The sequence below is a fragment of the Sciurus vulgaris genome (genome assembly GCF_902686455.1).
Source record: "Sciurus vulgaris genome assembly, chromosome: 8".
NCBI classification, from domain to species: Eukaryota; Metazoa; Chordata; class Mammalia; order Rodentia; family Sciuridae; genus Sciurus; species Sciurus vulgaris.
The window spans coordinates 14,551,373-14,568,574 of NC_136468.1; the positions used below are offsets into that span (position 1 = coordinate 14,551,373).

Sequence of the window (17,202 nt, forward strand, 5' to 3'; positions counted from 1 at the left end):
CTCAGTTTTCTCACCTGTCAAACAGTTATAATGTGTACCTTATAGCACATTGGCTAATGTGAAATAATGTGCGTCAAGGACTTAACACAGCCCAAGGCACATGTTAAGGTATTCGTATTAGTCAGCTTTTGTCACCAAAAGACCTGACAAGAAAAATTTTAGAGGAAAAGTTTATTTGGTACTCATAGCTTCAGAGGTCTCAGTCCATAAGTGGCTGACTCCATTGCTCTGCAACCACGAAGAGACAGAACATCATAGCAGAAGAGTGTGGAGGAGGAAAGCAGCTCAGGACATGGCAACCAGGAAGCAGAGAGATCTCCCTTCACCAGGGACAAAATATAAACCCCAAAGGTACGCCCCCAGTGACCTACTTCTGCCTACAGTTACCACGCAGTTAATCCATATCAGGGGATTAATGCACTGAATTAGGCTATCATAACGCAATTATTTCCCCTCTGAACTTTCTTGCATTGTCTCACACATGAGTTTTGGGAACACCTCATATCTAAACCATAACAGTATTCAATACATAATAGTTATTATCATACAAGAACGCAAGCTCCATGAGGCAGGGATTGTTGACACTTCAATGCCTAAAAAAGTTCCTAGTGAACGATAGGAACTCAACATATTTCACTTGAGTAAACAATTGGAGTATTTAGATCCATTTCAAATGCCACCATTCCTGGCCTGTCATCCTGCTTCCCCCTCTGGGAGCTGCCAGTAGCATTGTATTTTTCCAAATCCTGCTTTACGTTTGCCACTGGCCCCCAACATCCTGAACTTGTGTCATTGCTTACTCTGTGACACAGGAGATTGTGGCTCAGTGGTCTTGCTCACTTGCTCAGTGAGCAGTGTGATACACACCACAGATCCTCAGAATACACCAGGAATGAAGGGCTGGCAATGCAAGGTCATTCCAAGGACAACTAAAGGCAACCCCTCACCAACCAGAACCACAAAGCTCTAACCAGGACTCGTAAACACTCAGAATCCCAGTTCCTCTAGTTCGATTTCATGAGGGATCGGAGTTGGGTTTGTAATTTTTTTTTCATTGCAAGTTTCTGTTAGCTCAGCAAGCTAAACAAGAAACTGAATTTCAACACTTAACCACAAGCCAGAGGACCCTGCTCCTTCTGATTTGAAGTAATTTTCACTTCCTAGAAATGAAAAGCTCCCTTGAGGGTAGGAACTGATGACAACACAGGATGGGGGCATAGTAGCATGTAGTGCTCATGTGACATGCAGTCAAGGCCAGGCTGGAGCAATGGATGGGAGAGGCTGCTGGCATGGAGCTATCTATTGGCACTCAGCTTCAGCATTACATTACACTCATTGGACAATTGCCTAAAATGACCCCTTCTTCCTCCTTTACCTGTTCTCCCAGGAGGATGCGCCTGTGAGCCTTGAGAAAGACGTAACTTATATACAATAGCTTTTCCTAGTTTCCATGGCAACAAGGCAGCATCTTGAAGCTCCAGGAGTGAAGCAGTAGGATGGGGTGGCATATGGAATGCAGATGTTAATGTCAGTCAAATGTGTTACCTCCACACCCAAGTTTAGCAGCCTCTCAGCTTCAGAAGTTTACATGCACACCTCTAACTGCTCATTTCTAATTTGGTGTCAGGTGCCCAAGCAAAGAACCTCAGGGAAACATTATATAATCAGTCTCATTTTACTAATGTGAACTGAGGCTGGGGCCTGAGACCGAATGATCCCTAGCACCAAGGATGTGTGATGTCCTCTGGTTGGATTTTAAGATTTCATACAAGTCTACAAAGGACACATTAAGGGACATTCATTAATTTTGTATCAGCAGCTAGTTATGGGCTGAGAATAGGAGCCAGGGTGACTCAGCTTTCACCATGGGGGTTGAGGGTGTTGGATTTGGGGGATCCAACCTAAGAATAACGGATGTAGGCAGAGTGGGAATGGTGAGTCCATTCAGAGGCCAAATTGCCTAGAAAGTAGAAAGATGTAAAGTCTCCAGCTCTGAAATGAGTTCTATTCTAAAACCTCATTTGTGAGTCACTTATTTAGAATTCAGAACCTATTTCCAGAGAAGTCATGTCGGTTATAAATGATGATTGGGTTTTTAGGCTAGTCCACAAAAGCCTACTTAACTCATAATGTAGATGAAATACCATACATTTGCAATGAAAAGCAATAGAAAAAAATCCTGTTGTGATACCAGTAATTAAATGAAAAGAAAAACATAGAAGTGGAAAATAAATAGCCTTCTTTCACTTCTTTTGAACACTAGAGCTCTTGGGTGGAAGGGTGGCTGGCCTGATTGCTCATGAGGGGAGGGCTCCTCATGTACATTAGGTAATGGGAAGGAGCTGAGCAGCTAGGGCAGGGAAGGGCTGCAGGAGGAGGGTGAGCCTTTGGGAAAAGAGATGGAGAGTGGGCCTACCTCAAGTTGTGCATGGAACTTCTGAGTGGGGAAAATATGGATTCTGCAATCACCGCAGCTTGAGTTTTAAATCTCTCTCTCTCTCTCCTATAGCTTAAGTTTATAGTTTACACTAGATCTCTTGATCTCAGTGACCTTCATAACTGTTGGCTTCAGACATATACCTACATGTGGTGCACAGCCCAATCCCACTCCATGGAAGGACTTGCTGCTTGGGTTCTGCGGGGGCTGTGACCAACCCCTGTAGGGATTACTCAGAGCAGAGAGGGACACATGCAAGGTCACCCACTTCCATGGCCCACATTCAAGAAGTGACCAAAGTGGGAAATAAAGGCTTAGCCATTTCAGCCTAGCTCAGGAAGCTCTGAAGGGCCACTGTTGAACCAAAATCCTCCAGGGGGTATAACTGCACTGCACCCCAGACTGGCTTCTCCATCTGTGAAATGCTGCTCCTCCCATTCCCTTCTACAATGTGGATCCTGAGGCTGTTCCCAGGCAGCTCCACCTCCAACAGCCTGGTTAGATTAGGTACTGGTAGATAATGAGAACCTCTTCCTGCTCTTTCCTTACCTGCACAGGACCAAATTAGCAAAACAACCTAGTAACACCCTAGATGGCTCTGGGATTTGGGGCTGCTAAAAGCCCAGGGTACAGTAGCAAGCAAAGACCTGGAGGACCCAAGGAAATGTGCACATCTGTGCCCCTGAAGATGGCCCAAGATGGCCCAAGTACATGGATAACTTTTAAGGTTGTTTTGTTTGTTTGTTTGTTTGTTTTTGTGGTTCTGGGGATTGAACTCAGGGCCTTGTGCTTGCAAAGCAAGCACTCTACCAACTGAGCTATATATATCCCCAGTCCATGTTCAAGAATTAAGAGTTTGTAATTTGGAAGCCAAATATATATATAGAAATAGATTATTTGGAACTGTTATAATATAGTAGCCACTGATCATGTGTGGCTATTTAAATTTAAATCAATTTATAGTAAATAAAATTTTTTAAATTCAGTTTTTTGGTTGAAGTAGTCATAGTTTAAGTGCTCAAAAGCCACCTGTGTTGAACAGTGCAGATTTTTATCATAACAGGAAGTTCTATTGGTCAGTGCTAACTAGAACATTGAATTGAAATGGATCTGAGAATTTTTTTAAGTTTTTAATTTTTTGTATTTTATTTGTTCTAATTAGTTGTACATGAGAGTAGAATGCATGTATACATTTTGATAGAGCATACATAAATAGAGTGTAATCTCCCATTCTTGCAATTATACATATTTCAGGATCACATTGGTCCTGCAGTCATACATGCCCATGAGTGTCTCAGAATTTTTGAACTGTATTCTAAACTGGCCTTTCATGGAAGGCTCCTCTGATATATATGCATGGAGATGAAGCGAGCACCACTAAGGCTTCCATGTCTCACCCCCTCCCCAGAATTGTAGGCAGAATCCCTTGGAGAAATACATCAGGGAGTCAGAATGGAACAGAAGCCCATGCAGGCCTCTTGGCTTAGTATCCCCTCCAAGCTCAAACCAGAGTTGAACATCAGGGAAAGATAAAGAGTGAGAATATCAAAGAACATCAGTCCCAAAACCCAAGAAGAGGATCAGCTACCAGGATGATCCATGGAGGTGCCTACTATATGTCCCAAACACTTGAGCTCCATCTGGTAACTCCATCACTAAGACAGTGCCAATATGTCCTCTCACGGATAACTCACGCAGCCATTCTTCTCATTCATGAGTGGAGAAATCTGTTCTCCTAAAAGCCAACACTGTCAGCCACTGTGACTTGAAGAGCATCAGCAGAGTCTGCAGCCTTGGCAGTGTTCCATGGTCCCTCCAGGTGACTCCACACACTCCCCTGACCTTCACTTTGGATCTGGTTCAGCCTCCTGCCCCTCTGTGGACCTGCATTTCAGATTCCCCTTGCTTCCTTAGAATGAGGACTTAAGTTCCTCTCTCCCCCATGGTTAAGGCTGCAGAATAGTCAGAATAGCATGCAGGTCCCACCCTGAACCCAAAGGGGTCCTGTGCAGGCAGAGCTGTAGCCTTCCTCTCACCCAACTGGTGGCTCATAAGCAACCTTCAGGAAAATCCATCTTTCTGCAATGCTTGGTTTTTCCAATTCAGCAACACAAAATACGCAGAATCCATGACCACAATCGGCAGCAGCCACAGGGACCACTAATGGGAGGTAAAAATAAGGAGTTCCCTTCCTCCAATACAGTAATGTCACCGCCACTGCCTACCCCAACAGTAGCTGCTTCCCTCTGCCAGGACCCTTCTTTCTCTATGCCCCCTACATCCTCTCAGGACCCATCTTTGGGATGTGTTTTCACTTCTGGACAGAAGAGGATCTTTTATAGTACATATTAGAGGCCACAGGCTTCCCAGAAGGCAGGGCTGAGCTGAAACAGTTAGGAGAGATCTTCCGGTACCCTTGACACTCTCAGTACAAATGCATTCACATTATATTTGTCTTCAAAGCTCTGAAATGTTCCATTTTAGACACTGAGTATATAAATCTTCTTTTAGAGACTCCTGTTATTGTCTAAACAGTGTTCTTATTGGACATAACTGATAAATTAGAAGGTTGCTTTTGCTGCTGCTATCCCACTGAGGATCTCAAACACTGATGATTTTCTGCTCTGAAACTCCTTTCACAATATGCCACACTGTTGCCAACAAATAACTCTTTCAGCCACTTTCTACTCCCACACCATAAACACCTGATGCAAGCTCCCATCAACATACCTGTGCAGATAGCAACCCCACAACAGGCCCACCAACATACACAGCCACATACAAGTCAAACTCACCTGCATGGACTGCACAATCAAAGCCCCCGAGTCATTGAAGTTGATTTAGAGACTTTGCCCCCAGATCCCATGTGTTCCATATTGTAGCACCAATGTTGATTGACACAGAACTTTGAGGAGTTACCAAGGGATTTTGTAGGAACCATTTTATTCCATTTAAACTTTATAATCACTCCCAAGACAGGTATTGTGACTTCCATTCTTCATATGAGTATACTGGGTTCAAACACACAAGCAGTTGGGCCAGGATCATACACCTAGAGGGAAGAGCTGGAACTCAGTCCAATGTCCCCTGCACTCTGTGGAGCCTGAAACTTGTTTCTGAGTGAATGAGTGCATTGCAGTCACAAGATAAAGATTTGAGGTTATGTATCAGGACAATGCTCTTGGTTAAAATACCTAATACCAAAAAGGAAATCCACCTCACCTCTTCCATGCTGTTTTATTCAACCAACAATAAGAAATATGGATGAAAACTGAATTTTCAAAACTATAAATAGAAACCATCAACAAATAGAAGTCTGCTTCTGTGTGACAGGTTGTGTTAAATACATTATTTCATCTCCTGGCACTCACCCAAGCTCTCTCCTGCCCTGAGCCTTCTCTGACCACAAGAGTCCACATCCATGCCCTCCATATCAAGGGTTTTCAAATTTTGATGGGTTAAGAATTGCACAGGTTCCTGGGACCCACCAATAGAGATTCTGATTCAGTATGTTTGGACTGGGGCCCAAGAATTTGCACTCCTAACAATTTCCAGATGATACTGTCTACTAGGCCATGGACCACATTTGGGTAGCACTGGTTTTGACACTGGTAAGATCCTTACTACACAATGTAGAACTTGACCACTTTTTCTGTTACACCATCCTGCTTCCCAGCTGCTTTCCCCCTCCCTCTCCATGGTCCCACCCATATTCAGAACTTCTACCCCAAAACCCATGACCCCTCCTGAACACAGTCTGGGAGTGCTGCTCTGACTAAAATGGCGTCCCATCTTGTTCTTGGCATAGCACTCCTGCCCTGTGTGCTCCAATGCTCATAACTGGGCTTCTCTCTTAGCCTCTGTTCTCTATTTCTCATTCTACCCCCTGATACTCTATATTTCTTCCATTCTTTGGCCACCCATCCTCCCTGGGAATTGTATCATAAATTCCTGAACCCCAAAGTAGCACCTACTATCCTCTTACCTACTGACCCACTGCCTTGATGTCTATCCAGACACCTATGAGATAGACCATGAGCTGCCCTTGCCTACTGGAACACTCAGTTCCTGGTCTTGTTCCTCCTCTTCACTGCAGCAGCCTACCTGGATGCCAAGCTTGATTGTCTTAACTACTGGGAAGAAGAATCACCTGCCACTTTGAGCTTCCTTTTCAGCACCTGCTGCTTGGACAGTTCTCCTGAAGAGCCAAGACAGGCAGATCCTAGAACATCCCCACTTTTCTCTTACTCCAGAAAACAGGGCATGTCTCTGTGATTTGGCAATTCAGTATTATCATTTGCTTTTATTTCCCCCATGATGCATCCTTGACAATTTAAGTATGGAAGTTGGGACCTGTGATGTGTACAAGTTGGCAGCATTAGCTGCACTCTCTGGGTAGTCAATAAACATTAAGCAACAACCAGTTTGATCCCTTGCTTGGTTGGCACCTACAAATATATCATCCAATTTGGAAAGCAGAATACCTTTTAATATCCCCTCCAGCACCTTTCATAGGGGTTCTCACAAAATGGACATTGATGAATATTGAATAAATAAATGAACAAATGGATGAAGGAGGCCAGTCGGGTTGTTCCCAATTCTCCATGGTGGCATCCAGTTCAGTATGCTCAACCAGAAGAAAACAACTTCCAATCTGCAGAAGCTGAGAGAATGCCTCTAGGCCAGACTTCCAACTAATTCCCAGCACAAAATTGGACCTGCACATTCAGATGAATTGTGGCTTGAAGACCACAATTACCCTAGCACATAGTTCTCAGATTTTCTTTCAGTACATGGATGTCTTTAATATAAAAGATTGTGCCATATTGCACCCCACCCCTACTCTAAACCTCCTCCCTTCCCTGCCCCTAAGGCCTTCTCAAAACTAAACTCTCCCTCCTGCCCACTCCATTTTCCTCATTGACCCCAGCCAGGCCAGCTAAGTGGTGGAATCAGCAGCTGCATACATGTTCATGATTTTAAGCTATCTCCCTACTCTGTGTATCCATCACCTCCCCATCATTTCTTTGACTATATCTCCTGAAAAATAAAATATGCTATCCAGAGAAGGATTACCTATTAACATCTTAGCTCAAAATTTCCTCAAACTAGTCAACCTGTTCACTAGTAGAAGCCTGGGGGTTGGGGTGGTCACAGGAGAGGGAAGTTTGGGGAGGCAGGAAAGTTGCACAGAAAAGGAAATGTCCCTGCCTGAGTTACTGTGGCAAAGGCAGCAGGTGTAGGTACCATATCACATTAAGGGGTCTGTATTCTCAGCTGGCTTGCTGCAGTAACACCAAGGGAACTCTGGGAGAACAGGCACAGGATAGCCTGTGGGCTGCAGGCCATGGGTGTCCCAAAGGTTCACAACATTCCTCATAGGAGCTGAAGCAGAGAGACATGGAATGGACTGCAAAAAGCCAAGACTTCTGGTTACTGGGCAACGTATGGCAATGCTGTGTTGGTTGAGTTTCTGTGCTACCAAGCTTTCCCAGTTCTGGTGATGGTTTCTTGCTACTGCTGACCCCATGGATGCCAGTCTTGCAAGCAAGAGGCAGCTCACAACAGATTGCACACAGTGAGAGCCTCACACTGGCTGGGCTTAGACACAGAAGCAGGAAAAGGAAAATGGCTGACGCTGCAGGGGACCTGAGCTTCTAATGTCTGAGATGTTTACCTCATTAGGCTGTTTTACATAACATCAGCCAAAACCAGAAGGAAAAAATAGATAGAGGGCTGAAGATCAGACTTGGATTCCGAGTCCTCATCCTCAGGCTCCTCTGAGGCTGTGACGGGACCTCTGGGCAGCTCCTTCCTCCCTGGCTGGTTTATATTTTCTGCAAAGGAACCGTAATCATGCAGCCTGGGCTCCTGGGAGGAAATATCAAGTCACCCTCCTGGTTCTAGGACATTATAGCCAATGTGAACGAAGAGGCAGTTACCGTGTCATCATGACTGCTGGTTTCATCCCAAGTCCTTTGGTCCACAACATTCATCTTATAACCAGGATGGCTAGGAAAAAAGGGACAGGAATCGAGGCTACTCTGGGCTGAGGAGAGAAGTCTGAATGAAAGCCAGGCCAGAGAACAACCAGCTATAGATGAGCAGGGTGAGCTAGGAGCTGCTGGGTCAGTCCCCTGGGAAAGGAAAGGCAGGTGCCATCAGGCAGAGAACCAACACTACGGCAAGACCAGAGGGCTGATGCCCGTGGGGTGGGACAAGGAGCCCTCTGGGGCCCAAGAGATGGGCAGGACCTAGGGCAGCAAGAGAACATCTACACAGTACCAGGGACTCGGGTTCAGGGTAAGACCATCTAACTCTGAAAAAAGGAGAGGATGAGGAAATAGACACAGGAGAGGACAGATTAGGGGGACCAGGTAGGGTTTGGCCGAACAGAATAAGATAAGAGTGCTGTAACGCCATCCACACGGGAGAGGTGAGATGTGCAGGCTTCTTGCCACACGCCAGCCTGGGTGGGGACTGGGCTCTCAAGACAGAGCTAATCTGCAGGCAAGAGTGAGAGATGAAGAACTTCAGGGAGCTGAGAAGTCATTCAGGTGACTGAGCAGGCAAGATGGCTCTGGAATGTGATTTCTTGTCCCTCTTAGTGGTGGGTTCACTCCTGTGCTTGCTCATCCACAAAGTCTCCATCTCCATCTGCCTCCCCCACCCCCACCCTCAGCCCCCATCTCTGTTCCTCCCTCTTCTGGCCAGGCTAGACTTTCCCATGCTCCTTTCACCCAGTTTCAGGATGGCTCCTTGGTACTAAGTTCTCTGGTAATAGGACCAAGGGGAGGAACCCTCACTTCCACGCTGCAGATGGCGGCACATGCTCTGTTTGGCTCTGTTTCCTGTTGGACACACCTGAAGCACCACAGCAAGACTGCCCTGTGAGCCTGTGCTGGGTGTGGATGGAGGCTGGGGCCAGGAAGTCAGGAGAGGAAAGCATACCTCTCTCTCTCCCTCCTTTCTCCCTCCCCAAGCCAGCTGGAAAGGTGCCCTGTGACCATCCAATCTAATTAGTTGAACCCTCAATTCTGACAGAAGGAGGCTTAAAAAAAAAAAAAAAAAAAAAACTTCCAGCTTCCTTTGTTTGCAGCTTCTCAAAAGATAAGGGAGAAGCTCTGACTGCAGGAAAGTGGAGCCGCAGCTCCTGGATTCTCACTGCCAGGGACAAACAGCTGTGAGCTGAATCTCCATCATGCCCCCCCAGGCAGAGTGGAAACCCGGAGCTCACAAGCATGATGACTGAGTCCAGGGCTGTGACTTGGGGGCCTTAGATGCACTTGCCCACTTTGTCCCTGCCAAGCAGATCAGGAGATCAGGCAGGGAGGGCAGTATATGCCCTGTGGCCTCAGGCAGGCCCTGTCTCAGTGGTCCTGTCAGCCCACCACAGCCGCCCAGTCCCCTTCACAGGCCACCCAGACTCTCCCACCCTCCCACTTGCCCTGCCACTAATCAAGCATCCAGGCCAAAGGATACTATGGCAGGGAGAACAAAGGCAGAGCCACTTGGGATGGCCTCCAGGGCTCTTGGGGTTGCTCAAGGACACAGAATTCTCCAAACAAGTGCTGCTACCTCAGACTGAGCCCTGGGTTAAGAAAAGCCTGTGGGGACACAGGGTAGTGGAAGGAGGGCGCCACTGCAGCGCCCACCAGCCTCCCCTGCCACGGTAACCAGGTTCTCCCACATTCAAAGCATTACACCAGACAACCCATCCAAACAGTGGTATTTGCCAAGTTCACCTCCTGAGGCCTCCTGTCCCCTCCTAACTGGCCAGTGATACTCTCCCGTCCTGCTCTAGCCCTGGAGATGTTAGGAGGATCTAGATGAGGAGACCAGAGCCCCTGAGACCCACAGAGGCCCCATCCCATCTACACCACCAGGACCAAAGGAAGGCAGCCAGGCCTGGGTGAATGAGGACATGGATCTCAGATCTGGATGTTCTGCTTCTCTTCGGGTGAGAAGGAGAACCAGGCCCCCATGGTACCTCAGCAGCAATCACCATCCCAAACACAGTCGGAACCTCCTGGTCACCAAATCACCCACAGAACTCAGTATGTGAGCCTTGGACACAAAGCCCACCCCCTTCCCTACCCTACCCTTTCCCTGCACGTGCACAGCTGATCCTCAGGCCTTTACTTCCCACAGGTTTAATTCTACACTCTTGGGTTTGTAAGCCTAGTGGCCTACGAGTAATTTTATTCTTTCACCTTCTCTCCATCTGATCATGAGATGAATGAGTGCATAACCCAGCAGTTGAGACTACCAGTGGTGGGGTTAACTTTTCAAACAACTTAACATAGTTTAAAACCAAATGTGCTTTTTCCTATCTGAAAATGTTTCTTCCACAACAATGGTCAGACCACATGTGAATTCCTGATGAAAACTATATAACCCAAGGTCAACCAAAGTCCAAACATTTGCCAGAAGTCATTTCACCAAAACACAAAGAACCAACAACCCTCAAATTTCTTTCCTTGAGCAAATATTATCTACTGAGAAAAATTATAGAATGTAAGATATTACCAACCTAGTATCAAATGAATTCATTTGATCCCACTTAAAGAGTAGCACTGCCTAGCATGTGTGAGGCTCTGGGCTCAATCCTCAGCTCCACATAAAAATAAATAGAAAAAAGGTATTGTGTCCATTTACAACTAAAATTTTTTTTTAAATAAATAAATAAAAGAGTACAGGACTTGCAGGGATTATACCTGTAATCCCAGCTGCTCGGGAGGCTGAGGCAGGAGGATTGTGAATTCAAAGCCAGCCTCAGCAACAGTGAGGTGCTAAGCAACTCAGTGAGACCCTGTCTCTAAATAAAATACAAAAAAGGGCTGGGATGTGGCTCAGTGGTTGAGTGCCCCTGAGTTCAATCCCAGGTACAAAAAAAAAAGTACAGGACTCTCAAAACAGGTAAAGAAATCAGTTATCTTTTGATCTTCAATGCTTGATCAATCATAGGAGTTTGCTAATTTTTAATTGCTTCCAATTTATTTCAAAGAGGGCTTTTGTGCCCATTTCCCACCTCATGCCATCATTGCTTGGCCTTTGAATTCTAACATGGACACATACTGAGCTTCACCATCATGCCAACATTCCCAATTATGCTTAGTACCAACTTGAATTGTGACAGATGTTCACCTGCCCTCTGGCTAAAAATAGCTCTTATCGATGTCAGACACAGCAAATGTTCTCTGCCTGGTTAACAACCCATTAGGCAACTTTGTCAAAGAAGCAGATGAATCCCTCACCAAAGGGTAGCATGAGCTTCACCTGGCACCATGTGCCGGAGACCTTGACAGGTATCAATCGTTGAGATAGCTTTTATCAGTTAAAAATAGACATTAGCACCTCGATTCACAGCATAAGCTGCACACTAGACTTTTCAGAACCCAACAGCACTGTAGTTGGAGAATAAGCACCCTGGAGACACAAAGAGGACCCCACAAAGCTCTCTGTCTTTGCTGATGCCATGTGACATGTTTCCAGTGATGCCTCCCTGGGTAACCTCTTTGAATTCCAGACGTCTACAGTGTGTACAGCCAAAAGAGTTCTACCAGGTTTCCCTTGAAGTCTATCTGTGAAATTTATACTGAAATAATTCTACTTCTTGCTGAAAAAAAAAATTCCACAAACTATCTTAATTGCTTGAAGCAGTTCTACTATGTTGTAATTATCTCATTGCCTTGTAATTATTTGCTTTGTGAATGTTTCTCTCCAACCCCACCCCCACTTCTCCGCCCCCAGACTCGAACTCCTTAAAAGAGCTCCCTGTGGCTTGGGTATCCACTGTGTGCCGGGTACATGGAGAAACTCCATAATTCTGGTTAAACTGAGCTCATTTGAATTGAAACTGCAGTGTCAATAAATTCTTCCTTCTGAGATTCTGAATCCTATTGTGAACCCCATAATCTGTTATATTTAGATGGTTAATCAACAGGACTTATGTATCTTGAACATCCTTCTTGGGATCTTATTAAGTGACTATTCTAAACCAATGCATCATGGGAAATAAGCTACTATTGTTGTATTATTTCTATTTTGGGGTCCATATAGGTCCACCTCCAAAAAGAAATTAATAACCCTGACTGCTAGATTCTCTAATGTAAATCTCACATTAACTTTAAATAAGTATGTGGTATGCTTAGCTCTATGTCTAGCACATGGGAATGCTCTTTGAACATTAGCTCCGTGTCCCCACATGCTGGTTAGTGTCCCTCCTAATAGCTATAGCTCATAAGGGCAACAGTCCAGTAAAGCTGTCCCATCTGCTGGCACCTGCTTAGTCATTTCAGGCCAAGAGTAGTGAATAACGATCATCTGGACACTGAATTTTTTTCCTAAGACTAATGAGTGATCTGTTTTAACTTTGTCTCTCCCACCTCCCCACTCCCCATCCCAAAGTTAAAATGAAAACTGGTGCCCCCCACCACACACACACAAACAATACCTAGGCAACAATAAAGAAAGATGTTTTGGCCTGAAGAACGGCCTTCTTCAAAGTTCATCAATTAAAGGATCCTTAATACAAGGAAGCAATAAAGAATGCTTCTTCTCATGCAAATGCAATCTGAACCTTAATCTTAGGACCCTGGGTGAGAAAAAATGGAATAGGGATGTCTACCAAATGGAATAGAAGTGGCACAGTGCCTACTCACAGGATGAAGGGGTTGGCATGAAGATGTGCCAGTGATGAGGGAGAGTTCTCCTGCCACAGACAGGCAGCGGATCCCCGTGGAGCAGAAGAGTAAAAATAGCCAACTAGCTCTGTTGACTCATTAAGTCAGCCTCTCACTGTAATTTCAGTCTCTGGGTATCTCTGGCCAGGAAATTCCCTAACCAATGGACACAGATAATCTGACCTGTGCTGAGCAATCACAGGTGAGCCAGGCCCAATGCCTGTCATTCAAAAAGGGAGACAGAAATTTACGAGGCCAGGTCCTCCCTCTCGGTGACCCTACCAGGTGCAAATCCCTGAAGCAGTGCAGCCGGCATCCATGCGCATTCTCACTCTTTACAAATGACGACACAAGGGACCAGCATAGCAGGTTCCAAGCAACGTGGAGACGTGCTGGAGTTAAATCCCAAGAGCAGGTTCACTCAGGTAGGTGAAATCTTAGATACCTACCAGGACAGTGACATAAGATCACTGTCTAACTGCTAGTGATTTTTGTTGGTTTTGCTTTGGTTGGTTGATTTTTTTTTTCTTAATTTTAGAATCAAACTCCCCCAATTTATAATGCAATCAAAGCCAACTGAGGCAATTTAGACCCCCTAGATATTAGCACTTAAGGATCCCCACAATACCCTGAGACTATGCACAGATCTCAGAAGGAGATTCCTCCAGTCCTCCAGCCCCTCCAAAAGTGATCTCCCAGCACAGTCACAGACAAAGAGACAGGTGTACTTACGCAGGGCATGCCACTCGTCCTGACGGATGGTCTTGGTGATATTGAAAGTGAGGTTCCTGGGGATGGTTGCTGAGGAGTAGTGGTACTTGATGTACGTGCAGCGCTCAATTTCTCCTGGAAAAGAGAGATGGAAGTCACATGTTAAGGAGGCACAACCACTTCCAGAGCAGTTCTGGGATTGTTTTTCCATCCTGGAGAAAGAGACTTGGATTATACTGTGCCCGGTGATACCTCGAGTCTCTATGGAGCAATAAGCAAACTCAAAACAGCAAGCAAGTGGAACCACAATCAAACAGCATTGATTTAGACAGAAAAACATATCTGTGGGGTCAAGGCAGAGGTGGGAAGAGCTGGAGCATGGGCTGCTGGAAGCTAGTTTTTAAAAGTGGTACCCAGAGGAAGGTTCGTCTAACCAACCCCTTTCCTTCCAAAGAGGAAGTTCAGCACTGAAAGACAGGAGCAGTTTCCACACAGGACCAGGCTGCTGCCTCAATGTGTTATTTGTGCTTTTGGTACAGAGTCTTCTGGAACAGTGAGCTATGGGGGCTTCTCCCCTTTTCTACCTCCATCCTTCTCAACCTCACCTCTGACCTCAACGCACTCAAATCCATCTATCAATCCATCAATGTATCTCTTAGAACCAGTCCCTTCTCAGGTTTCTTGAACAGATCTATAGGCCCTTGGACTCAACACCTGGTCCATAAGACCTGTAGGACAATGGTTGTGAATCAAAGCACGGTTTGCTGGTCAAATTATCAAATCGTTCCTATATCTTAGGGCAGAGATTCTTAAAATGTGGTGCCAGGTCCAGCAGCAGTCGCATCCCCTGCAAGCTTGCTACAAATGCAACTTCTCAGACCCAACCCCAAATCTACAGAATCAGAAACTCCCGAGTAAAACCTGGCTGAATCTTATTAAACCCTCCAGATGATTCTGTTGAATGCTGAATTTTGAGAACTGCTGTTTTAAAGAACCTGTCAGTGCATTAATTCAAAAATCCACCATGTTTGCAAATTCCAAAAGGAAAGCCCAACTGGGAGGTCTTCCCTTGTTACTTTTGGTCTCTTGCAAGCATTTTTATTATGCTTGCTTATCTGAGGGATATTAAAACTCAATGTCAGGGCATTGTGAAGAATCAGGAAAGAAGTGATTTTTAAAGGTTAGGGGTTCTGAAATTTGGTTTTGCACCTGAATGGATTTTGATGGTAATCCATTTTGCACCCCACTGATTTTCAATTTATAACTGGTGGCACCTGATTGAATTGTTTGACCCCCTGGCCCACTGTCAGCAGGGAAACTGGCAATTGGTGGAGTGCAATAATTTAGACAGTACCTCGTGCAACTGATGCCTTATTGTAAATCATAGCTGGACAACTGCCCAGTTGCCAGTTATTTGCAGACATTCCTCCAATAGGACAGACACTGTCCAAAGAGACAAAGTTCTAGAAAGTGGGTTGCACTCTCCTTATGTCCAGTTTCTCAACCCCGCTGCCTCTGTCCCCTTAGCCTACCAAGCTCCCGCAGCCTCTTGTGTGCCCTGGTATTCCTCCTGGACACACCCCATCACACCTGCACCCCACCATCCTCCTTCCTTGACTTGCTAAACTTCTTGAACAAGGGTGCCCCCATCCTCAACTGAGACCCAGACCTCAAGCCTGCACACTCCAGTTTCACCTCCATCCAGCCCACAGTGTCACCCCCTATGCCTCTTCCTCCTCAGTGCTGCCTCTTCTTCCTTTGGAGGCATCAACTGGTCCCCAAATTCTGTCAGTTCTGCTTCAGAAATGACCTAGAGAGTAGTCTGTCCTCTGTTCCCACTTCCACATAGTAGTTGTCCTGGTACAGTCACGTGTGGCATAACAACATCTCAGTCAAAGCCAGGTGCAGACAGGATGGTGGTCTCTTAAGATCACATCACCTAGTGGGAATGATAGAAGAGTGAAAAAGTCACTATTATGTCATGTACATATATGGCTGCAAGACCGATGTGATCCTGCAATTTTATAATCAGAAAAGAGATTACACTTCATTTATGTATGATCTATCAAAATGTAATAAATGCATTCTAATGTCAGGTGTAACTAATTAGAACAAAAAAAATTAAAAATAATTAAAAAAAGATTCCATCACCTGGTAATGCCGTAGCCATCTTAGTTTGCTAATACACTCTATGACATTAACACAATGACAAAATGGTTTAACGACAGATTTCTTGGGGCACGTCACCTCACTAAGCAATGCTTGACTACAATGACATATGTCAACAACAACCATGTAGACTGGGACTCCACTAGTGGGGAGAAACTTGCCAAGTGCTCTTCACACAGGGCCACCTCGCCCAGGCCCCCTGACAGCTGAAAGAACCAGCATTTCTATCACACCTGGAAATTCCCATGTTCTGCACTTGTCCCACCATCAGGAAGCTCTGTTAGGGACACTGTCTCACTTAGTCCACTGGATGGCCCAATGAAATAGGTGTGACTATTACCATCATCTCTATTTTACAAATGAGAAAGTGGAGGGTCAGGCAGATTAAATGACGCCTAAGGAAGCAGGCATGCCAGCCTCGTCCACGAGGCCAGCCTCCCACGTGGCGTGTACTCCACGGAGGAAACTCGAGCATGCCATTCCCTGCTCAAAGGCCTCCGTTGGCCTCTGTTACACACAGGATAAACCCCACACTCTTCAGGCATAAAGTCCAGCCTCCCATGGGCCAGACCTTCACACACACCCTCGCCTCCAGCTGGAAGAACCTTCCCACCTTCCTGTCGTGTGCCACTTCGCGCCACCTCACCTGTCCTCCCTGCCCTTCTCCCCCTGAGAACACCGGTGCTCAGTGCTTGTCCTCATGTACTTCCTAAGGGACGGCTCCAGGGCAGCTCTTCCTAGGCATCTGGCAGCAACCAACAGCAGCACCCACCTGGGGCTGCTCCCTTCCCTTCCTTGCTTTCCCAAACTTCCCCCTCTGCAGGGGACACATGATCTATCAGTCTACATGCTTCGCTCCCCTACTCGATTGTGTTTCTCAAGGGCAGGGGTGTTGTCTTATTCATTCATCTTTATCTCCCCAGCACAAGGTAAACACATAGCATGTGCTTGGAAGAAAGACTTCAGTAAAAATGAGGTGCCCTTGGCCAAGACCACAGTGGGCAAAGAATCCAACTGCTTTCATTACATGCAAGGATTTAAAATAACGGAGGCCAGCTAGGATGTAATGAATAAGAGGAGGTGATTGCTGCAGATCTCTGGGAGACTGTAGCACAGACCTCTACCCTGTCTGGACAGTGCAAGGAACAGCTTATTGATCACACTGAGGTAGAAGAAAACCACATGTGAGCACGACATACT

At 45.8% G+C, this 17,202-nt stretch overlaps 1 protein-coding gene across 1 annotated transcript in view; it reads right to left on the bottom strand.

The window, feature by feature from the left end:
• Positions 1-17,202, bottom strand: part of TMEM178B (transmembrane protein 178B) — a 340,063-nt gene that overhangs the window by 215,278 nt on the left and 107,583 nt on the right. Inside the window, exon 2 of the mRNA XM_079150140.1 lies at positions 13,855-13,968. Coding sequence (XP_079006266.1) covers positions 13,855-13,968 — 114 coding nt within the window. The remainder of the gene's footprint in view (positions 1-13,854; positions 13,969-17,202) is intronic.